This window comes from Ostrea edulis, chromosome 2 (genome assembly GCF_947568905.1).
Source record: "Ostrea edulis chromosome 2, xbOstEdul1.1, whole genome shotgun sequence".
Classification (NCBI taxonomy): domain Eukaryota; kingdom Metazoa; phylum Mollusca; class Bivalvia; order Ostreida; family Ostreidae; genus Ostrea; species Ostrea edulis.
The window spans coordinates 1,795,996-1,820,363 of record NC_079165.1 but is presented as its reverse complement, the minus strand read 5'-3'; the positions used below and the strand labels follow the sequence as shown (position 1 = coordinate 1,820,363).

At 37.3% G+C, this 24,368-nt stretch overlaps 1 protein-coding gene across 2 annotated transcripts; it reads right to left on the bottom strand.

Moving 5' to 3' along the window:
- Nucleotides 1-4,786: 4,786 nt before the first annotated feature.
- Nucleotides 4,787-19,801, bottom strand: LOC125680314 (uncharacterized). Of its 2 annotated transcripts, XM_048919793.2 has the most exons (6): nucleotides 18,728-19,801; nucleotides 13,786-13,934; nucleotides 13,492-13,604; nucleotides 11,149-11,352; nucleotides 5,829-5,922; nucleotides 4,787-5,421 (listed from the first exon to the last, which is right to left on the bottom strand). In XM_048919793.2, the coding sequence occupies exons 1-6, from the start codon at nucleotides 18,904-18,906 to the stop codon at nucleotides 5,291-5,293; spliced, it is 870 nt and encodes a 289-aa protein (XP_048775750.1). In that variant the 5' UTR covers nucleotides 18,907-19,801; the 3' UTR covers nucleotides 4,787-5,290. The 2 variants fall into 2 exon arrangements, with proteins under 2 accessions (XP_048775750.1, XP_056013239.1); XM_056157264.1 differs by lacking the exons at nucleotides 4,787-5,421; nucleotides 5,829-5,922 and adding an exon at nucleotides 7,920-8,298.
- Between the last annotated feature and the right edge of the window lie 4,567 nt (nucleotides 19,802-24,368).

Sequence of the window (24,368 nt, the reverse complement as noted above, 5' to 3'; positions counted from 1 at the left end):
CAAGTAATATTTAAATCTTGAGTGCAAAAAGGCCATGTTTAGAACACTCTAGCTCAATAACAAGCATTGCAGCCCAGTTTTTCTTTTTAATTTCCCAGCTCTATTTCAATGTAGAAATCAAACAAACACTTCCAAAAAAATTGACATTACTCCAAAGCTCAGGTGCAAACCTCTTTAATTCAAACTTTGTCCTGATATATCTAGCCAATTGCAATATGGATACGGTGTTCATAAAGGAAATGTCTGCATTGTCGTAGCTTGTGTACCTCAGAAGGTTGTAATTCGTTAAGATCAGAGGGTCACATGGTTTGTGTAACTCAGAAGGTCAAAGTTTACTTTGATCAAAAAGTCACAGTTTGTGTACATCATCACAGATTGTGTAGCTCATCAAGTCACAGTTTGTGTACGTAATTACAGTTTGTGTAGTTCATCAGGTCACAGTTTGTGTACATCATCACAGTTTGTGTACACCATCAGGTCACAGTTTGCGTACGTCATCAAAGTTTGTGTAGTTCTTCAGGTCACAGTTTGTGTACGTCATCAGTTTGTGCAGTTCATCAGGTCACAGTTTGTGTACGTCATCACAGTTTGTGTACATCATCACAGTTTGTGTAGTTCATCAGGTCACAGTTTGTGTACGCCATCAGCTTGTGTAGTTCACAGTTTGTGTAGTTCATCAGGTCACAGTTTGTGTACGTCATCACAGTTTGTGTAGTTCATTACAGTTTGTGTACATCATCACAATTTGTGTACCTCATCAGGTCACAGTTTGTGTACATCATCACAGTTTCTGTACATCATCAGGTCACAATTTATGTACATCATCACAGTTGGTGTAGTTCATCTGGTCACAGTTTGAGTATTTTATCAGGTCACAGTTTGTTTACATCATCACAGTTTGTATACATCATCACAGTTTGTGTAGTTCATCAGGTCACATTTTGTGTACGTCACCACAATTTGTATAGTTCATCAGGTCACAGTTTTTGTACATCATCACAGTTTGTGTAGTTCTTCAGGTCACATTTTGTGTACATCATCACAGTTTGTGTACATCATCAGGTCACAGTTTGTGTACGTCATCACAGTTTGTGTAGTTCATCAGGTCACAGTTTGTGTACATCATCACAGTTTGTGTACATCATTATAATTTGTGTAGTTCTTCAGGTCACAATTTGTGTACGTCAGCACAGTTTGTGTAGTTCATCAGGTCACAGTTTGTGTACATCATCACAGTTTGTGTGGTTCATCAGGTCAGAGTTTGTGTAGTTCACCACAGATTGTGTAGATCATCAGGTCACAGACTGTGTACATCATCATAGTTTGTGAACCTCATCAGGTCACAGTTTGTATACGTCAACACAGTTTGTGTAGTTCAACCGGTCACAGTTTGTTTACCTCATTACAGTTTGTGTAGTTCATCAGGTCATAGTTTGAGTATTTCATCACAGTTTGTGTACATCATCACAGTTTGTGTATGTCATCACAGTTTGTGTAGCTCTTCAGGTCACAGTTTGTGTACGTCACCACAATTTGTATAGTTCATCAGGTCACAGTTTTTGTACATCATCACAGTTTGTGTAGTTCTTCAGGTCACATTTTGTGTACATCATCACAGTTTGTGTACATCATCAGGTCACAGTTTGTGTACGTCATCACAGTTTGTGTAGTTCATCAGGTCACAATTTGTGTACGTCATCATAGTTTGTGTAGTTCACCAGGTCACAGTTTGAGTATTTTGTCAGGTTACAGTTTGTGTACATCATCACAGTTTGTGTAGTTCATCAGGTCACAGTTTGTGTACGTCATCATAGTTTGTGTAGTTCACCAGGTCACAGTTTGAGTATTTTGTCAGGTTACAGTTTGTGTACATCATCACAGTTTGTATACATCATCACAGTTTGTGTAGTTCATCAGATCACATTTTGTGTACGTCATCACAATTTGTATAGTTCATCAGGTCACAGTTTTTGTACATCATCACAGTTTGTGTACATCACCAGGTCACAGTTTGTGTACGTCATCACAGTGTTTGTACATCATCACAATTTGTGTAGTTCTTCAGGTCAAAATTTGTGTATGTCATCACAGTTTTTGTAGGTTATCAAGTCACAGTTTGTGTACGTCATCACAGTTTGTGTAGTTCATCAGGTCACAGTTTGTGTACATCATCACAGTTTGTGTGGCTCATCAGGTCAGAGTTTGTGTAGTTCACCACAGATTGTGTAGATCATCAGGTCACAGACTGTGTACATCATCATAGTTTGTGAACCTCATCAGGTCACAGTTTGTGTACATAACACAGTTTGTGTAGTTCATCCGATCACAGTTTGTGTACCTCATTACAGTTTGTACATCATCACAATTTGTGTACCTCATCATGTCACAATTTGTGTACATCAACAGTTTGTGTACCTCATCACAGTTTGTGTACGTCATCACAGTTTGTGTATTTCATCAGGTCACAGTTTGTGTACATCATCACAGTTTGTGTACATCATCAGGTCACAATTTGTGTACATCATCAGTTTGTGTACCTCATCACAGTTTGTGTACGTCATCACAGTTTGTGTATTTCATCAGGTCACAGTTTGTGTACATCATCACAGTTTGTGTACCTCATCATGTCACAATTTGTGTACATCAACAGTTTGTGTACCTCATCACAGTTTGTGTACGTCATCACAGTTTGTGTAGTTCATCAGGTCACAGTTTGTGTACATCATCTCAGTTTGTGTACCTCATCAGGTCACAATTTATGTACATCATCACAGTTTGTGTACGTCATCACAGTTTGTGTACGTCATCACAGTTTGTGTACATCATCAGGTCACAGTTTGTGTACATCATCACAGTTAGTGTACATCATCAGGTCAGTTTGCGTAGCTTAGAAAGTTATAAATTGTGCACCTCAGTCGAAGTTCATAGTTTTGTAGCTCAGAAGGTTATAATTTACTTTGGTCAGACGGTCATAGTCTGTGTAGTTCAAAGGATTCTAATTAATTGTTCAGAGGGTAACTGTTTTTACAGTGAATATCACTTAACTCCGAGGTGTCACTTTGATACTTCTTTCGTGCAAAAACATGCATACATGTCCGAGAAGTATACGTGCCTTTTTATCAGAAAGTTAACCTCCTGCATTTATGGTTGCTATAGAAAACTTCAGAATGTTATGCCTTGTTTCACAAGGAATATATTAATTCTTTTTTTTTTTTTTTTTTTTTTGCGACTTTACTATTTAGTATTAACGCTAGGAAAATGACCCAATTTCAATTTTCTTGTTTAAAAAAACCTACGCAACCCATTGGTCAGCAAAATTACGATATTTCATATCTATTTGTGGTTTGTTTGAGAAAAGAACTCATGCTTATCTGACTACTGACAGTATGTGTAAAATGACGATATCAATGAAATGATCATGTTAAAATACAGTCCGATCACAACCACATCCTTTTATTTCTAAAGGAAATTAAATGTGTATAATATTTTGAACTTTGGGCTGTATTCTAAAGAAATTGCGGGAAATGTCTCCTTATTTGACGTCAGAGAAGCAATTATGCACAAACAATGTTATCGCCATTTCTGTTACGGTAAGTTTCCTATTATTTAACTTTAGAACCATATTAATCTCTGAAGTGTTACAGGACCATATATTAGTAATGCACGTATACCGAGTATAGCCCTTTATCAGTTTCATGTTTGTCCTTCGCTAATATTCACTAGTAATTCAATAAATAGGACTGAAGAAAATATGTGATCAATGGTTGCACTTTCGGACAGTAATGTGGACGATTTATTACTGTGGTCATTCGTAAACAATCAGGGCATCAAACAGAATACGTTTTAACATATAAAAAGTGCGGACAGTGATCACCACTACTTCCGGTGACTCCATTAAGGTAATTAGCGTTTATGTGCTTGTCACGATCTCCTAAAGCCATCAAGGAATTTTTAAAATTTAATTATCGAGTATTCTAAATACCACAGAGGCTGACAAAACCAGAATCTAGGCACTCATGTCTCAAAAGAATCTGCACGCTTTAATGGAAGTAGAATATATGTTTCAACCTGGCAGTTTTCACGAGCTGAGGAACCTAATGGATGGTAAATAAACTGCATATAAAGTCATCACGGCTTATTGATCACTGCTCATCTCCATTCAACTACATAAAATAGACAAACACGCTAGAAATCCCTTTTCTAATGGAAAATACGGTGCTTCTTCGCAAATGCTAATTCAGACAAAAAGCTTTCCGAGCTTAACGTTTCTTTATCACACGGCAATGGTACTGGGCGTCCTCTTGCTCCGTGTTGTATTTGTGGGCTTTTATTTGTAGGAATGAGATTCATCAATGAGTTCTGAATAATATATTCCATGGCATGTAATCTTAGAACTCAGGAAATCCATTGGGCGTATCTCGATGCATGGCCGTCTTCAAAACATATCACAATGGAATACCTGTGTAGTGTCTTTTCATTAAGCTTTTTAGTACTTAAAACTGTTTTCATTATATAACAGTAAAATTATTCGTCTTATCAACATCATATTTTCATCTATTATTTGATCAAATAATTGGTATATTGCATAACAATCAAATTTGATATCAAACTATATATAATACACATGTATTTTCGCGGGAGTTAGAATTTTCATAATTTCAGAAGAAGGAAAACTCTTTTTCGCGGATTTTTGATTTTACACTGCAGAGTTGTAATTTTCTACCAGGTTCTGTTCGTGACGACTTCGAACTCCTGATTCAAAAATAAATAAATAATAAAAACACACTAAAACTAAGATATTTTACTGTGTTTCGTGGTCAGATTTTAAACCATGCATCAGTAAGAAAGATATATTGGCTTTTTATTAAAAATCTCCGTTTATGTACATATAAAAAAACAAATCATAGAATACCTCTATACAATTAAAGAATTTTCTCATTTTGTTTTTAATGATCATTTCTCTCGATCAGGAAAACCTGATGAAGCCTTAGAAGGGTGTCCACACAGAGATATGCAAATCTTCATCGATTGCTTCTACTTTTAGTGGCCACTGGCATTGATTCCTAGCCGTGGTATTAGGGAGATTACACGATACCTTATTTACTCCTTCCCCGGTAATCCTTATTCCACTTTCAATACTACATGTCGTCTGCAGACAGGATAACGTTAATTATCCTGAACCCTTATCAAGTGGTGGCCTCAGCGTCATATCAGACGCATTTCATATGCAAGGAAGGTGCGCCGACGTTCCACGAGAGTTAGGTCTGCGGAAACTTGTCGGTGACGGACATCATACACCAGACTGTTCCATCATCGAACCATAGGTACTGAGTTCGGACGTCTGGGAACGATTCGGTGCCAGTCTGCAGGACACAGTCCCTTCTTTCTTGTAATTCACGACTATACAATTTTGTGAAGATTCTGTGTAAGTCAAGAAAAAGGAATTCAAACTAATTAATGATATTTAACGTCACTGAATTCTCTGCATGACAAGTTTTGACGAATTTGAATTTCATCTTTAAAACATTAAACGTCGCATTGGATTTGTATTGCGAATTTCAATTTCTTTTTCACAATTTCTAACGCATAGCGTATGGTTGTCAAACTAATGTGGGGGGAAATTCTCTCTCTTACACACTTCCCATATAGTGGTACGGTCAAATATGACCCTTTTATACCCGGCGACATAGTACACATTTCTGCATAAACCTAGATATACATGTAAAAGAAAATTTAATACGACGAAAACAGTATATATTAGACCATATACAGAGTCGCTATGATTGCTCCAAATCTCTACTATTAAGTTCCACTATTTATGAACTTACCAGAGTTCATACTTTTCCTCCTTGCTCCTGGAAGTGACGTAACGGGAGCCTTTATTTTCAGTTTCAAATCACTGCAGGTTAGCCGTCTGTACACCTGACGTGAAATACATACATTCAGAACATATACTGTTTGTGTACTTATTTTAACGTATCTAACTTTTGACGCAGTCGGAGATGATGTATTGTTTGGCGTAGTCATGATTTGGCGCTTCTTCAATGTATGATAATGGGTAAATAGAGAATTGCATCATTTTAGTGTGCAACTGTATACGTTAACGTTCTTACTTCACCGCTAAAATTTAAATCCCACTAAAATAAGTGTACGTAAACTATTTAGACGCACAAAGGCTACATGGGGGCAGTGTAACTGTGTCATTACATGGCAAAACAGATTTTTATTTTTACATCATAATCAGGGAAATATGAAAATTTTACGAGAAAAATCGAATCCTCAGAAAGGAGACATTTAAATAGGTAACAAAGTCTTGAATTTGGTTGAAATGGAAACATTTAGACTATGAATTCGTTATAATAAACAATGAATACGGTATACATGTGCCAATATCTTCACTGCACAAAGAGCAGTATGTGAGTACAAGCTGTGTCGTATATCAGCCCTGGAAACACTATAGTAACCGTGGTAGATTGCTACCCACCGTTTATTCTGTGGGAATAGGGGAGTAGCATGCTTGTGTGTTATTTCCTGCAGAGATTTATCACTCGTAAATTTATCGTATATAACAAGACTTCAAAGTCATTAAAAGCACAATTTATGACAGGAAAACAATTAGGTATTTTCAGTCCATCCCAGAAATGCGCTGTTAAACATAAAAATGAAGATGATTATCGGTATCTTATTGGGAGGACATTTTAATCCTGTGAAGCTATAGATGAAATTATCTCTGGTGGGCTTCAGCGAAGGACGGCTTTGAAAAGTCAGCATGATATCATACAAAACCGTCTTTACTAATTGTAATTATCTTGAATGGTTACTTTTGTCAGAGACATGAATCATTACAGCGAATGATCTTAAAAATCAAGATACTGTATGTCTTCACAGGGCTGCTTTCAAGGTAGTGTTCTTTCGTACCAGAAGGACGTGATTATCTAGAAATCATCAAAGCCACTGTTAAAATTTGTACTTTTTCTACCACACAGACGCTCATTACACCAATGATATAACAAGTTTGTTTTCAATTGATTTTTTTTCACAACATCGTGTAACTATATTCACATTCAATGGCAATTTTGCTAATCGACCCTGTTGTCATGTCCATGACAAACTGAACTCGACACGATGCCAGCCAGCATCAGGACGGGCCACGTGTCGATTGCCGATATAAGTGCATGTACATGTATGACGCTTTGCTATATCTTTTTAAAGCAAACAATATTAACACGGATAAAAAAAAGTCAGCTGAAAATTTTATTACATAATTTCCCGTGAATTATCACACCAATCCAAAAGAAACGAAATTTGAACATTTCCCATAAATACATATGCTACAGACCAAACAACGGGTTCTTCAGGCAGTTTAGTAAATAAGTAAAGAGAATGAACACTGATAAATCTCATAAATCCTAAAAAGAAGACAAAAATAAGACAGGGGCAAACACGGACCCATGGACATTTCAGAGGTGAGATCAGGTGCCTAAGATGAGTAAGCATCCCTTGTTGACCGGTTACATCCGATGTGAGCCCTATATCTTGATAAGGTAAACGGAGTAATCTGTAGTCAAAAACAGTGTGCCAAGAACGGCCTAATAATTGGTTATTTGAGAATCTAACGGATGTCATCATTGTAGGAAATGTTGTGTAAGCGCATCAGTTGATTTTCCTACAATGCAGCTGGGGAAAAGATATCCCGGAAAACATTTATTAAAAAAAACCTGTCACGGTATCCTTGTGGTTTAGGGTTCGGCTTTGCAACCGGAAGCCCGGGTTTGGTTCCTGCATAGGTTTGGTTCCCGATCCCGAGTCAAACGGGGGGGGGGGGGGGGGGGGGGGGGGGGGGCGGTTCGTTACGTATTCAGGTTTGAACTCTGGCTACTATACCTGAGTTGCATTCGAAAGGGGAGTGATTCATTTTTATGACGCATTGTGACATTTTAACTCTAACCAACACTAACCCCGCCGTCTTCGAGGGTTAGTATGGTCAATATGGCAATCTTGAATATAATGATGCTGCACATGTGTCAGTTTTCAAGCGATGGATGTGATTGGCTGGAGTATTATACAAGGGAAGTAAGAAAGAATATAGGAACATTTACCCTACTATCTAGGGACGTACATGTACGTGGGCAGTAACCGAAATCGCCCCAAGACGTTTAGATAGTGACTGTTCCTTTGTCAAGCCTCCGGTATCAGAGGTAAAAGTCACGTGCCTTTATGATATGATCTTGAAACCGGAAGTCCTGTGTCACAATATATGTTGGCAGGATGAAGAACCCCCACTAATACGTCCTTGAACTGCAACAAGAATCAGTCAAAACTTATTGCTCTTTATCTAAAGTTGGTGGCATACATGTATCTACAGTGAATATTCTCGAATGGGACATAAATAACAAACAAACAAACAATAATTGTATACCTTTAACCTACATTTATTGATGTACACGAAAGCCTTGCGAAAACTCCCCCACTCACTAATGAAACATACTCTACTAAATCAATTGCTTTTGAAATATAGTAGAATTACGCTCAGAACTCACTGATTTAGTGCTTCAAATTTCTACATTAAAATCACTGAACAAGGACGAGTAATGCCAGGCAAACAAACCCCGGTGTTGCCATGCATACGATCTAATAATCTAAATGTTGCGATATTATGTTACGATATTTTATCTATAATATGGAAAAAGCTCCAAGTATAAAGTTCTATTTATCAAACGTTTGAATGCCTGCACGCCACTGCTATCATAATGATCCGATTTCTACAATAAATTGGTAGGGATCATAAAACATGCTTAATCAAACGTTTGCCATTGATTTTGCGGCACCTAGAGACCTACACATCCGACCGTTTACAATCATGAAGCATCTTAGACTTCAAAATTTCTTTTCAGATACAATGGCAATCTTCTACGTCTTAGTGTATTATAGAGAAGGGACATACCACTGGGGAATTCGAAACACATAACGCTATCAATGCTTTGTTACAACCACGGCCTGTGGTACATTGTATCATCCTACATTCGACAGAATACTTTCTTCCTGCATGAATCGACGTCATCCATTGATAGTCTCCTAATCATCAGTTGATATTTAATTCGATTGTTAGTCACTCCAGTTGTCCAATGATAATCATCTACTCGTTCATCCTTAGTCGCATCGTCTTCCAGTGTTAGTCATTTAGTGCTCCATTGAAGTCACAAAGTCATCCATTAATAACCCCCTAGTCGTAGTTACAAAGCCCGTCATTAAAAATCACCCAGTCATCCACTGATAGCCATCCTTGTCCTCCATTGATTGTTACTTAGCTGTCTATCGTTAATCCCTAGTCGTCAATTGATTGTCACTTAGTTGTCTATCGTTAATCCCTAGTCGTCCATTCATTGTCACTTAGCTGTCTATCGTTAATCGTCCCGTGGGGATCCGGGTTAGGATAGGTCCTCAGTATCCCTTGCTTGTCGTAAGAGGCGACTAAATGGGGCAGTCCTTCGGATGAGACCGCAAAAGCCGAGGTCCCGTGTCACAGTAGATGTGGCACGATAAAGATCCCTCCCTGCTCAAAGGCTATAGGCGCCGAGCATAGGCCTAAATTTTGCAGCCCTTCACCGGCAGTGGTGACGTATCCATATGAGTGAAATATTCTCGAGAGGGACGTTAAACAATATTCAATCAACCTATCGTTAATCCCTAGTCGTCCATTGATTGTCACTAAGCTGTCTATCGTTAATTCCTAGTCGTCCATTGATTGTCACTTAGCTGTCTACCGTTAATCCCTGGTCATCCATTCATTGTCACTTAGCTGTCTATCGTTAATCCCTAGTCGTCCATTGATTGTCACTTAGCTGTCTACCGTTAATCCCTAGTCGTCCATTGATTGTCACTTAGCTGTCTATCGTTAATCTCAAGTCTTCCATTGATATTTACTTACCTAGTCATCAGTTTAAACTGAAGTTCGACATATATATTGAGAGAGTTTTAAATAAATTTCCTGTATTTCAATTCCCTATACTGGACCACAATGGGGATCAGGGTTTGGGGTTATGGGAGAAACTATTTCTTCATTATCTCCCAATGACAGTGGTGTGATCGTTCTTAGTCATCAATCTCAACTCATTTCCCATAAGATGATTTGTGTCTAGTTTGATTGAAGTTGGTTTTGTGGTTGTGAAGAAGTTGAAAATGTGAAACTTTACATACATCATGGGGTTCCCGAGTAGCGTAGTGGTTAACGCACTTGCCTTCCACCGCTGTGACCCCAAGTTTGATCCTTACGATCGACAGTGGTTGTATCCAAGAGGGTTTTGTGATCACTCACTTGGACACGTGGGTTTCCTCCGGGCACTCCGGTTTTCCCCAACGTCAATGACTCCGACGTGCAAATATTTGAGGCGATTAAGAGCATTAATGTAATTTATAGTTGATACGAGAGACGGACGAGTGACAAATTTTGATCACTTGCGCTTTCAGCACAGGTGATCTAAAAGTGTTAGATAGACAATAAACCGTATTCTCCTAACATCAATTATTGGGTAGTGAAAAAAACTGCCTGATTGTAATGTATGTTTTTATTTCATTTCATTTTCACACACTTGATGCTCGTTCAGAGCAGATCGTTTTTTTATTGCTCCCTAAGTATTTGAATTTGCATGTATTTTACAATGGATTGACGTTTGATAAAATGTCAACCTACAATCGAAATTAATGCGAGTTATCAACTAACCAATCACTCAGAAAAAGTACTTATTAACTAGTCTTCAACTAAACTATCCAATCAGAAAAGAGTACTTAACTAGTCGTCAACGAAACTATCCAATCAGAAAAGAATACTTAATTAGTCGTCAACTAAAGTATCCAATCAGAAAAGAGTACTTAACTAGTCATTAACTAAACTATCCAGTATTCTGGTATAGTACAACACATAATCAGGTATTCTGTTGACCACAAGTCCAGAGAATAAGTTATCCATCTCGTCATATTAAAATACACTTGACAAACAATGCAAAAGTATGATCAACTAGCTGTTTGTTGATTAATTTAATGAACGCTAATGGATGTTGATAGTGTTGATATGGACGTTTTATTTGATATGTTAAAAATTGGTTTAATCAGACGATAACTGACTGTACATTTTTTCCTGTTTGTACTCACATAATACACGGGAGCTGTAACTAGCCAGCAGGGACCCAGACAGAGCCACCATTTTGGTCGACAGTCGAAGCAGTGATTGAACGGAGTGTGATTCGTCAGGATTAGCCTGGAATTCCGGGTCTTTGTTGAGTGGAAGTCGTCACAGCCGGAAAATAGGTCTAGGCTCTGTAGATACCAGCCCTCCACCACGTCCCCTAACTCTATCTAAATAGGGAAATAACAAGATAAACAGTACCCCCACAACGTCCCCTAACTCTGTCTAATATGGAAATGACAAGTTCAATAGACCTTTACAACGTCCCCTAACTCTGTCTAATAGGGAAAATGACAAATTAAACAGACCTTTACAACGTCCCCTAACTCTGTCTAATAGGGAAAATGACATATTAAACAGACCTCTACAACGTCCCCTAACTGTCTAATAGGGGAAATGACAAATTAAACAGACCTCTACAACGTCAATTAACTCTGTCTAATATGGAAAATGACAAATTAAATAGACCTCTACAACGTCCCCTAACTCTGAATTTTTATAGCTTTCTTTCTATAGAAATTCTAATATATCAGAATATTCTTCTTTGGCGAAGTGTACTAATTCTTTCTAAATAATGTACACACTTTTTCAGCTGCGCTTCATCAGAGTCATTTTGACACCATGAAGTCAAATAATACCGAGCGAAACTCCGAAGGCCGTCCGCAAAGCAAGGCTCTAAAGGTAAGACGTATGTAAAAGAAAAATTGAGAAAATCAGCAAAGGAATAGAGATAATCTCTACAAACGTTCACTGAAAATTTTGTGATCCATATGGGCGCCGCCATATTGTTTTGTTCGTTAGTTGCTTCTACGGTTATTCGTGTTTTAATTTGGAATGCCAAAAATACAAGACTGACGTGCAATTTGTAATTCAAACACTTAGTTTGTTCATAAAATTAATGGGAAAATGATTACTGTTACAGGTTTAGCCAATCATCAAATAGGAAAAGAGTAATACGACTAAATAGATGAACGAGTTCACGAGTTTCTTTAAATAAAAATATGCTATATATTTACGCTTACGTTTTTACCCCTTTGAATTGGTTGGTTAGTTTTGTTTAGTTTTAACTGTCTTGTCTTTTAAATTGCAAACGGAATGTATTTATAGGTTATAGACTTTGTATGGGAAAATATGACGACCGAGTTTTTTGGCGCGTGGGCGGACCGAGCTTGCGAGGTCCGTACGCGACAAAAAACGAGGTCGTCATTTTTTCCATACAAAGTCTATAACCTTTTTATTATATGCTTTCAATTTCATTTATAAACTAACAATAATTTTATCTTTAATAATTTCTTTATTGATTTAACTGAGTAAAAGATGAAAAACACGAAAAATTTGAAAATTAACGGCGTAGTCATTTGAGGTTTCGACTTGAGTATTGATTGTGACGTAATGTTTGCGGGCCGGAATGTTTCCGGGCATATATTGTGTGATATATGCCCGCAAACTTTTAAAGAAAAAAGAAGAGATGAAATTAAAAGTATATAATAATGTTATTTATAATTGTTTGATTTGAAAGAGAGAAAAGTCGAGGCTAAATGAGACGTTACAATTCATGGTTTACGTTTACTGCCGTTATATTCCCCGCGTTAAATGAATAGGCGGATCCTTTGTCTATCCTCATAAGCCCCCCTTTCATATTTAGATGTTATTGGGCGTTTAACGCAAGAAGAATTTCATAAATAAAATACATTTTAAAATGAATTATGATTTATCGTACTTAACGGAATTCTGATTATCACTTGGGACACGTCAATGCTCATTTCATGCTTCGCTCGATCCAACGGTCACATCGTATTCATATTATCAAGAAAAATTATATATAAAGAAAATCGAAATATAAAAAAAAATCTTATTTTATGGCTGTTTAGAGAAAAGTTTTTGATTACAAAAATCCTTATGAATCTCTGACATTAATAAGAAGTGTATCCGAATTGCACGTGCATTACGCGATAACGATATGCTGTACATAGCGTCAAAACCAGTGCTGTGAAGATTACGAAACTGAGGAACAGCAAAGTTGAAAATATACCCGTATTTTCAACAACAAAAATCAATCGATGCATCATAAAGGCTTGTGTCATACATGTATGTATTAAAGCTCTGCTTGAAAATCATATTTAGAATTTAACAGTTGAAAAATATTTGATGGTGCTTCGAGAATTGTGTTGTGTGAAGCATAATTGAGATCATTTTAAGCCAGACGCTAACTTCACACTAAAAGACTCTGCTGCTCCTCGCCGGATTTCCATTCTGAAGCCTTATGCTGGTAGATAAATCTCCGATTAGATCATGTTATGTTTCATTACCTCTATACTGAATTTATCTCCCTTATCGAGATGATTTTCAGCTTGTTTCAGCGCCCATTCCATTTGGGATCGGACTTGCCGATGACTCGCGTTTAAAACACAAGCGAAATCACCTGAAAAGAGAGAAGAAATAGTCCAATCCAATAACAATTGTAATCTATTATGAAAACACTACACTCCTCCTATACAATCGATTCTTGCCTTTATAGACCACCGCGTAATTATCAATTTACCACGTGACAACACAACAAATATACAATGATGGATGAATGAGAAAATGATCACTTTTCTAACCTTCCCAAATTGAAATTTTGTCGGCACTGTACTTGCTGGAGACTTCCGTGTGGACGAGGTTGATTCTCATCAGTAGAGGTTTTCCGAACAACAGGACGGTCAGGTCATTCAGATCTTCAATCGTGTGCACCCGCAGAATGTATCCCGTCCTGAACGAAACGTGTTCACAAGGTTAAAACTATTTCTAACTTCTCTCTTCAATTGTTCAATTTACAAATAAATTCATTCAAATTATACATTTTTATTGTCATTATTGTGCAAAGTGATGGGGAAATCCATGGTTAAAAAAAGGATGTCATAAAAACGGAACACAAACAAAATATTTCATTAGCGTGGTAAGAGTATATTTAATAGCTTGTTTCGTAACCAAAACGCTAATTAGAACCAATTTATAAATATACATAGACTGTCTAGGATACATGGATACTGTCAGAGAGTCTACACTCCATCATCGCCCCATACGTATCTTATTTAAACAACAGAGACGTCCAAAGGGTATGTAATCACGTTTCCGGAATCTCTCATTCGCCAAATGGAATTATGTTTTGTCTTGGGAAATGTATAAGCGAGCTTGATTACAATCGAACAACTCAACACAATAAGTTGAATCCCCAGATGATTAATCACCTCTCCATGCTTTTTGTCTTCCCGACTTTTTCTGTACGATTAGGTGCTTGATTTTCCATTGTAGATTGTTGGAATTGCGTTTGTATTATATGTAAAAATTATTTCAGTTTCGCGTGGAGATGCTGGCCACGATTTAAAGTGCCGCCAGCAGACGATGCACGTGGCTCTGATCTAGTAATATTAATTGGAAAGACCTTTGTTCGGATATATACAATATTTGCATGTTTTGTATTTGACTAGCGTATTTACGTATGCAAATAGAAATCTACGTTCGTGATCAATGAAAGCGTTCCTGTGACGACACGTGTAATCCCGTCATTGCTAAATCTTCTATATATGTACAAGACAATAGAAACACATTAGGTTAAATCTCCTTAAATTCAGTGAACTTTCTCTGTGGAGGAAAGGTTCTTGCTCTTCATTTGTCATAGTGCATCTTTTAAAGGGATAGTAAAGGTCAGTTTGTTCAAACCTTTTTTTAAAGAATTAAATTGGGTCCAAATGACTCGTGCAAGTCGTTTTCTGTATTAAAAAAAACCCAACTATTTTATGCATTTATCTGCACCTTTTTTCCAAATATAAAAACGATTATAATCTTCAAATTATGTCCCCTGAAATTTTGCTTCCTGATCAAAAAATTCAATTTTCATTAAAAGTTGGCTCCTAGTGTAACTTATGACACACATGCAAACATTTCAAAATTGACAAATGTCATTCATATATCTTTTTTAAATTATATTAGAATAAGATGATTTGAGTTGAGAATATTTTCACAAAGATGAGCTTTACCATCTCTAAAAAACAGACTTTGTATTACATGTAATATTAGAATGACTTATATATTTCACTCACTATGCATTATGTTGGACACAATATAGTATTGTTTTGGAATGTTTGAACTGTGATGAACAGAAAACTGAACACAAACTGTGATGTTTGGTTTCCTTTCAATGCTCATGTTGTAGTTAAAGTCTTTAAATTCCTCCTGCACTTATCGTTACGTAATGCACTTTTAAGAGAGAAGAAATTTTTTTTGTGTGGATTATCTGTATGAAGTGAAGTTAATCTCATAGATCCCAAATATACCAAATTAAGAGTAGGGTAAACATGGACCCTTACAATACAAATGTACCAGAGATGGGATCGGGTGCCTAGAATATATCATGATCATGCATGTATGTTTTATCACCACGACAATATTGACATCGTATCAACCTTTAACTCAGAATCTGTACACAAGTGGTCAATTTAATTAGAAAAGTATAAATATATAAAACTGGGCATGGCATATCAGACACTTGTACTTAATACATATAAATGAACAGGCTTTCGCCATCCAGTCTGTACGGGTTTACGGCATATTCACAGAATTACAGATAGGGAGCTGAAGAATTTCTTAAACTGCTAAAGGTCATAATCTTCGTTATCATAAATGGAAAATTATTTTTCCAGGTTTGAAAAGATACATGCTATTTTAGAGAAAAGGGATCCATATATGCTTATTGAAATCAGCCGTGGGGTAGGGCCACGGTAAAATAACTTAAAAATCAGCCCTAGGGTAGGGTCATGGTAAAATAACTTAAAAATCAGCCCTGGGAGTTAGGTCACGGTAAAATAACATAAAGATCAGTCCTGGGAGTTAGGTCACGGTAAAATAACTTCAAAATCAGCAGCTGGAGTAGGGTGAGTAGGGTCACGGTAAAATAACTTAAAAATCAGTCCTGGGAGTTAGGTCACGGTAAAATAACATAAAGATCAGTCCTGGGAGTTAGGTCATGGTAAAATAACTTTAAAATCAGTCCTGGGAGTTAGGTCATAGTAAAATAACTTAAAAATCAGTCCAGCGAGCTAGGTCACGGTAAAATAACATAAAAATCAGTCCTGGGAGTTAGGTCATAGTAAAATAACTTTAAAATCAGTCCTGGGAGTTAGGTCATAGTAAAATAACTTAAAAATCAGTCCAGGGAGCTAGGTCACGGTAAAATAACATAAAAATCAGTCCTGGGAGTTAGGTCATGGTAAAATAACTTAAAAATCAGTCCTGGGAGTTAGGTCATGGTAAAATAACTTAAAAATCAGTCCTGTGAGCTAGGTCACGGTAAAATAACTTTAAAATCAGTCCTGGGAGTTAGGTCATGGTAAAATAACTTAAAAATCAGTCCTGGGAGTTAGGTCACGGTAAAATAACATAACAATCAGCCCTGGGAGTTAGGTCATAGAAAAATAACTTTAAAATCAGTCCTGGGAGTTAGGTCATAGTAAAATAACATAAAAATCAGTCCTAGGAGTTAGGTCATAGTAAAATAACTTACAAATCAGTCCCGGGAGTTAGGTCACGGTAAAATAACATAAAAATCAGTCCTGGGAGTTAGGTCATGGTAAAATAACTTAAAAATCAGTCCTGTGAGCTAGATCACGGTAAAATAACTTTAAAATCAGTCCTGGGAGTTAGGTCATAATAAAATAACTTAAAAATCAGTCCTGGGAGTTAGGTCATAATAAAATAACTTAAAAATCAGTCCTGGGAGTTAGGTCATGGTAAAATAATTTAAAAATCAGGAGCTAGAGTAGGGTGAGTAGGGTCACGGTAAAATAACATAAAAATCAGTCCTGGGAGTTAGGTCACGGTAAAATAACGTAAGAATGAGTCCTGGGAGTTAGGTCATAGAAAAATAACTTTAAAATCAGTCCTGGGAGTTAAGTCACGGTAAAATAACATAAAAATCAGTCCTGGGAGTTAGGTCATAATAAAATAACTAAAAAATCAGCCCTGGGAGTTAGGTCATAGTAAAATAACTTAAAAATCAGTCCTGGGAGTTAAGTCATGGTAAAATAACTTAAAAATCAGGAGCTGGAGTAGGGTGAGTAGGGTCACGGTAAAATAACATAAAAATCAGTCCTGGGAGTTAGGTCACGGTAAAATAACGTAAGAATGAGTCCTGGGAGTTAGGTCATAGAAAAATAACTTAAGAATCAGCCCTGGGAGTTAAGTCATGGTAAAATAACATCAAAATCAGTCCTGGGAGTTAGGTCATAATAAAATAACTAAAAAATCAGTCCTGGGAGTTAGGTCACGGTAAAATAACTTACAAATCAGTCCTGGGAGTTAGGTCATAGTAAAATAACATAAAAATCAGTCCTGGGAGCTAGGTCATGGTAAAATAACTTAAAAATCAGTCCTGGGAGTTAGATCACGGTAAAATAACTTTAAAATCAGTCCTGTGAGCTAGATCACGGTAAAATAACTTTAAAATCAGTCCTGGGAGTTAGGTCATGGTAAAATAACTTAAAAATCAGGAGCTGGAGTAGGGTGAGTAGGGTCACGGTAAAATAACATAAAAATCAGTCCTGGGAGTTAGGTCACGGTAAAATAACGTAAGAATGAGTCCTGGGAGTTAGGTCATAGAAAAATAACTTAAGAATCAGCCCTGGGAGTTAAGTCATGGTAAAATAACATAAAAATCAGTCCTGGGAGTTAGGTCATAATAAAATAACTAAAAAATCAGTCCTGGGAGTTAGGTCACGGTAAAATAACTTACAAATCAGTCCTGGGAGTTAGGTCATAGTAAAATAACATAAAAATCAGTCCTGGGAGCTAGGTCATGGTAAAATAACTTAAAAATCAGTCCTGGGAGTTAGATCACGGTAAAATAACTTTAAAATCAGTCCTGTGAGCTAGATCACGGTAAAATAACTTTAAAATCAGTCCTGGGAGTTAGGTCATGGTAAAATAACTTAAAAATCAGGAGCTGGAGTAGGGTGAGTAGGGTCACGGTAAAATAACATAAAAATCAGTCCTGGGAGTTAGGTCACGGTAAAATAACGTAAGAATGAGCCCTGGGAGTTAGGTCATAGAAAAATAACTTAAGAATCAGCCCTGGGAGTTAAGTCATGGTAAAATAACGTAAAAATGAGTCATGGGATGAGGTCAAAGCAAACAAAGGTACCCGGTACTGACTGAGTTACTCGGTACTTACTGAGATACTCGGTACTTACTGAGATATTCGGTACTTACTGCGATATTCGGTACTTACTGAGATATTCTGTACTTAATGAGGTACTCTCTACTGACCGAGATATTCGGTACTGACTGAGGTACTAGGTAAAGACTGAGATATTTGGTACTGACTGAGATACTCTGTACTGAGTTACTCCGTACTGACTGAGATACTCGGTATAGACTGAGATACTCGGTACTTACTGATATATTCGGTACTGACTGAGATACTCGGTACAGAATAAGATACTCTGTACTTACTGAGATACTCGGTACAGACTGAGATACTCGGTACTGACTGAGATACTCGGTACTTACTGGTGACTGTCCAGGATGTGCTTTAACTCCTCCGTCTCTGGGGAGAGGTGCAGTACATTGTCCATGTCAATTCCCGCACTACTTAAAATCTTCTGTGACTGTCCCGTACTCGTACCAGAATTCCTGTTAGTGACCATGTACTCCGCCCAAGGAAACACCGTCACACCAGCCACGGACATCTCAACGTCCAATCTCAACTTACACAAATAGTTAGCGAGTAACGAGAAAACACACTGTTAGTATTTGCGAGAGCTTGTTAACGTATTGAGAGCGCTTGTAAACGTATCGATGAATTGGCGGGAAATATATATCAATGGCAGCTAGCAAGCATGCGTCTGAGGAACTTTACGTCCGTTTCTCACTCAGGCGTTCAGTATTCCATATACCACGCAAGTCATCGGCCAGGTATTAATGCACCATCAGTTTCATTCATTCCGTTATGAATCTTTCCAGTAACTCTATGGTATACAAAAATATTGTTCAACATAGGCATCTTCAATCAAATCTCATCATCCAAGCCAATGTACATGTAAATAGAATCGATTCGATTACAAAAACTAATGCTCACATTAAAGATTTGGATAGGATGCCAGTTAAATAACGCTATATGCTTTCTTGTACAATGAATTTAGAACAAAGAGCAATGTTCAATTTCCTTCATTAGATTTACGTGGCTTACTGAACATAATTGACAACAAGACGCTTGAGTGCTCTAAACACAAATTTCTAGATAACGAAAATCGTTATACAACTTGCCCAACAATGTAAATAAGAAATGAATTTACAGGAACATGCGTTAACACCATCAGCATTGAGATGTAAATCTTCCCCCCCCTCTCTGTATATATATATATATATATATACATATATATATATATATATATATATATATATATATATATATATCAGAAATCAAAATGCGTCATGTTCTGATACGGGTTCTGCTGCTTGGTTCCTCGACATCAGCGCCGATCTGAGGTTGAAATATCCTAAGTGTGTAGGTTTTTGATTAGAAACCAGCAAGACGTGTATTTAATTATCGTAAACATTGCAAACGTGGAATGATATCGATTCTAATTGGATCCTGAGGGGTAATCTTTTCTTCTTTTTTTTTTTTTTTTGCTCTCGTAAATTTTGGAATATCTCACCCTGTGAAATAAGCAGTCGGTGAAGTGTTTCCCAGTCCATGATAAAAATTGTATGTTGTGCCAATTTTTCTGAGCAATCCCATGATTTTAATAAATTAGAAGAATAACTTACATCTGTGTTTGAGAAATAAAATATTTGTGCTCTACCATTAAAATCTTAGATCTCGTGTTCCTGGTGTCTGTGGAATTGCACTTTTACTCAGGAATTTCTGGAGTTGACCCCATCAAGTCTCGTTTTCATAACCTACTGCGCTGAATAATTTATTACAAAAGAGCCGTGAATCCCTAAATCAAAAATCACATCCGAAAAACCATTGTTTTGATACATTTTATATTCGCGAGATTTACATACACGTACATGTACTAGAGTTTCTGAATCTGCTATGCAATACAACTTAACAAGAAATCCTTTCCCAAATTGTCCGACTCTCTATCTGTAACTTAGGTACTTCTACTGGTCAACAAAAATTTGAATGTCAATTGATGAGATAAAAGTGAGATACAGCACTCACGATTCCTTGCTATGTAAACAAGGCTCGTGCCATGTATTTTTTCTACGTATGGATTGCTTCATGGAAAATATCATGTTTAAAAGAAAATGAGATGTGATAAACACTAGAAACTGTTTAATTGTGTTCAGAATTAAGTTGTAATTTGAAAAATCTGCTTTAATCGAATCAATTACTAGTATATTTAACCTAGCATGTAAACAAAAACATGACACGAGCCTTGTTTACACAACAAAGAAGTGTGAGCTCTGCATATCTCTTATAATTCGACAACTGATATTCATATTTTTACTGACCATTAGAAATGCCTTATTTAAGCATTTGTTAACATTAAAAATGGAAAAATAAAATTTGAAAATTTTAAGCTCAAATCGTGCCCCTTTAAAACCAGTTGAAACATTGGAACACTGTACAACAATTACAATGATTCTGTCTGCAATACGTACAAAAGGGGCGTAGTATTTTAGAACACACAACCGTGACACGTTTCTTTATAAACATACTGTTCGCGGTGGCTCAGTAGTACATTTTGTGCTCTCTCCGTAACCGGGAGGTCGAGAGTTCGTGATCAACTCTTGCCATAGCCGTGTCAAATATAGGTAATTTGTTTGTTTTTGTTTTTTGCTGTTTTCTATGGTGTCCGGATAGGGCCATTCGCAAAAGCGTGACTGCGCGTTGGTCACACCACGCCGTCACGACAACAAGCAACGCACCTTCGCGCTCTCACGCCAACAAGCAACGTACCTTCGCGCAGACAAGTAACGCGCCTTCGCGCTCTCACGCCAACAAGCAACGCGCCTTCGCACAGACAAGCAACGCGCCTTCGCGCTCTCACGACAACAAGCAACGCGCCTTCGCACAGACAAGCAACGCGCCATCACGCCAACAAGCAACAGAGTGCGAAGGCGTATTGCTTGTTGGCGTGAGAGCGCGAAGGCGCGTTGATTGTTGTCGTTAGAGCGCGAAGGCGCGTTGATTGTTGTCGTGAGAGCGCGAAGGCGCGTTGCTTGTCTGCGCGAAGGCGCGTTGCTTGTTGGCGTGACGGTGTGTTGTGACTAACGCGCAGCCACGCTTTTGCAAATGGCCCTATCCGGACACCATAGTTTTCCGCCACACTCAACAATTTTTCAGTTAAATAGGTAGTGAGTAGTCTAAACATCAGACATGTAGGAGTGAGAATCATGGGTCATTCTGATATGACATTTAAAATGGAGGCCGCGGCAGGCGCTGGCACATTAAAGAACCCTCACCGCTACAGCCCTGAGCGCTTAGCATAGGTCTAACTTTGTGGTATGTCACCTACAGGTGGGGAAATCTCAAAAAGAGTCATTTAAGATCCTTGACGGGACGCAAAAACAACTAACCAACCAACCCACATAAACGTAATGTTTTTAAAGGTTCCTGTGTTCGCAGAGGAACACGACAGATTCCATTGCAAAGAACAAATCATCTGAGGTGTGAATAAAACACTGATCTAGTCCGTAATAACGTAGATATAGTACTTTCAAATGATTGGTTGGTTGATTGTATATTGTTTTAAAATGTCCCACTCAATTTTTCACTCATATGGCGACGTCACCATTACCAGTGAAGGGCTGCAAAACTTAGGCCTATGCTCGGCACTTATGACCTTTGAGCAGGGAGGGATCTTTATCATGCCACACCTGCTGAGACACGGGACCTCGGGTTTTGCGGTCTCATCCGAAGGACCGCCCCATTTAGTCGCCTCTTACGACAACCAAGGGGTACTGAGGACCTATTCTTACCCGGATCCCCACGGGATGGGAAGGATCTCTATCGTGTCACACCTGCTGTGACACGGGTGCTCGGATTTTGCGGTCTCATCCGAAGGACCGCCCCATTTAGTCGCCTCTTACGACAACCAAGGGCTACCTAGGACCTATTCTAACCCGGATCCCCACGGGATGGGAAGGATCTCTATCGTGTCATACCTGCTGTGACACGGGTGATCGGATTTTGCGGTCTCATCCGAAGGAAGGCCCCATTTAGTCGCCTTTCACGACACCCTATTCTAATCCGGATTGCAGTCAATTGAAGATAATATTAGAAATTGTCAACCATTGTCGACCGAGGATAAATAATGGGTTTTCGAGGGATGATATTTCCAATGTTACCCTCCTTACATGCAATATTCATATCAAATATTGTAAACTAGACATTTGGCAAACTTTAAAAGAAACATGTTTTGGAAAGTGAACTGTACGAGCATGGATTCCGAGCAACACCACCCTTGTCATGTGACCGTTGCTACGTTCTATCACGTGGTTTTATAATTCATATGGTTAGAGCATTTTGATCAAATGTTTCTCAATCAGTCAGATTCAATTTATTTACATGAAAGTATAATACAATATGTTAGAGCATAGGATTCGTAAAATCTTACAGATATATGAAATTTGTTTCAGCATAGCTACAAGTGGGTACAAGTACTTAATTAAACTTGTTATTATAGTAATGACAGAAAGAGAGATAAAAGGGAAAGGCAACCTTAACCACATTGTTACTTTTATGAATAAAGTATTACTTACTGATATTGTAAATGACAGTCTTTAACAACAAATATCCCTGCTTAAAGATTATATCAATACTAATCTATCATATATTTTGAATTACCCGCCGCTAAGAGTGCGGTCATTGAAGTTTAATTTATGACGTTTCTACAATCATCTGGCCCAGAAAATAGATGATTTCAGTAAGAGTCCCAAAATCTGGCATTCAAATAAGGAATATATAAGCAAATCCAAATTACGTTTAATTTGATCCAAAATTGCTTTGTGTTGTATGACAGGAGCGTGAGGTTGGCATAAAATTGCCAAAAATGAAAAAATCAATGAAAATTGTCATAAATTCAGGGTGTTTTCCTTTCAGAAAACATACAGCCCATGCGTCGAGCAAAATATTCAAACACATTTTTTATCTTGTCTTAATACACAATATAAATTAATTTCATTTTGCTCGACGGATGGGCACACCTTTTCCTAAGCAATAATCTGGATGAAATTTAACAGTTATCAAGCTCTTTTTGAAAGAAAAAAAAAAGGCGGGGAAAACTCTTATTCATGACGTAATAATGCTATAAAATAAGAAATAACTTTGATTTAAGTTGAGATAGTATACTTGGCATGTATTTAACTTATACAAAACACAGATCAAGCTTGATTCAAGACACATTTAAATCAGAGAATTATTGGGGCCTTTTTATGTACACAATCGTATCTTGTTATTACGTCACACCGTCGGTTCCGGTTTATTATATCAGCAACACTGTAAACATGACAAGTCACTAACAGTTAAGTATGGAGCCGTATAAATTTGAACCCGTTCTTTCGCAAGAAGAGACGTTCATTCGAATAGCAAACCAGGCAGACGGTACACGTTTCTTCATACAAATGTCTAGAACCCCAATATGTCGTTATGCAAATGATGGATCCACAGTTTACATAGTCTTTTCTTTTCAGATGACTTGGTTAGGTCAGGAATTTTGAGTAAAAAAAAAACCTTTTTTCACATCTCCCCTTCGCATTAGTGCAATTAACTTGACAGGAAGGCATCAAACTATCTTTTCGTAAAATCTAGCTTACCACATTTTTAACGTTTTCAATTTGGTACTGAAGCTTATCTAGGCCGTATATCAACAGAATAGTATGACAAATTTTCATCATATAATTAATCCTACCATTTATCATGTAAATGTTTTTGGGGTTACCTCCCTTTTTAGGTATTCAATGTATAACGACCATATTTCATATTTAGTAAATGGATGGTGGGATTTTTGTAATCATGGTAACATTTTGAAGGGTTCATCAAATAAAATGAATCCACCATAGTAATTTTTAATTTTTTTTTTACTCCTTGATTTATTGCACCTAGAATTTAACATTGAAATCTATGGCAAGAGCAAGGTTTATCAAACTATTTTTAAAAGAAATCATATTTTCATACAAATCTCTTGGTAGAAAGTTA

Coding starts and splice junctions, on each gene's coding strand:
- LOC125680314 (XM_048919793.2), bottom strand. CDS start 18,906: ATGTCCGTGGCTGGTGTGACGGTGTTTCCTTGGGCGGAGTACATGGTC. Junction 11,353..13,491: donor GAGATAAATTCAGTATAGAG/GTAATGAAACAT, acceptor TTCCCTATTTAG/ATAGAGTTAGGGGACGTGGT. Junction 5,923..11,148: donor TTACAGCTCCCGTGTATTAT/GTGAGTACAAAC, acceptor ATTTCACGTCAG/GTGTACAGACGGCTAACCTG.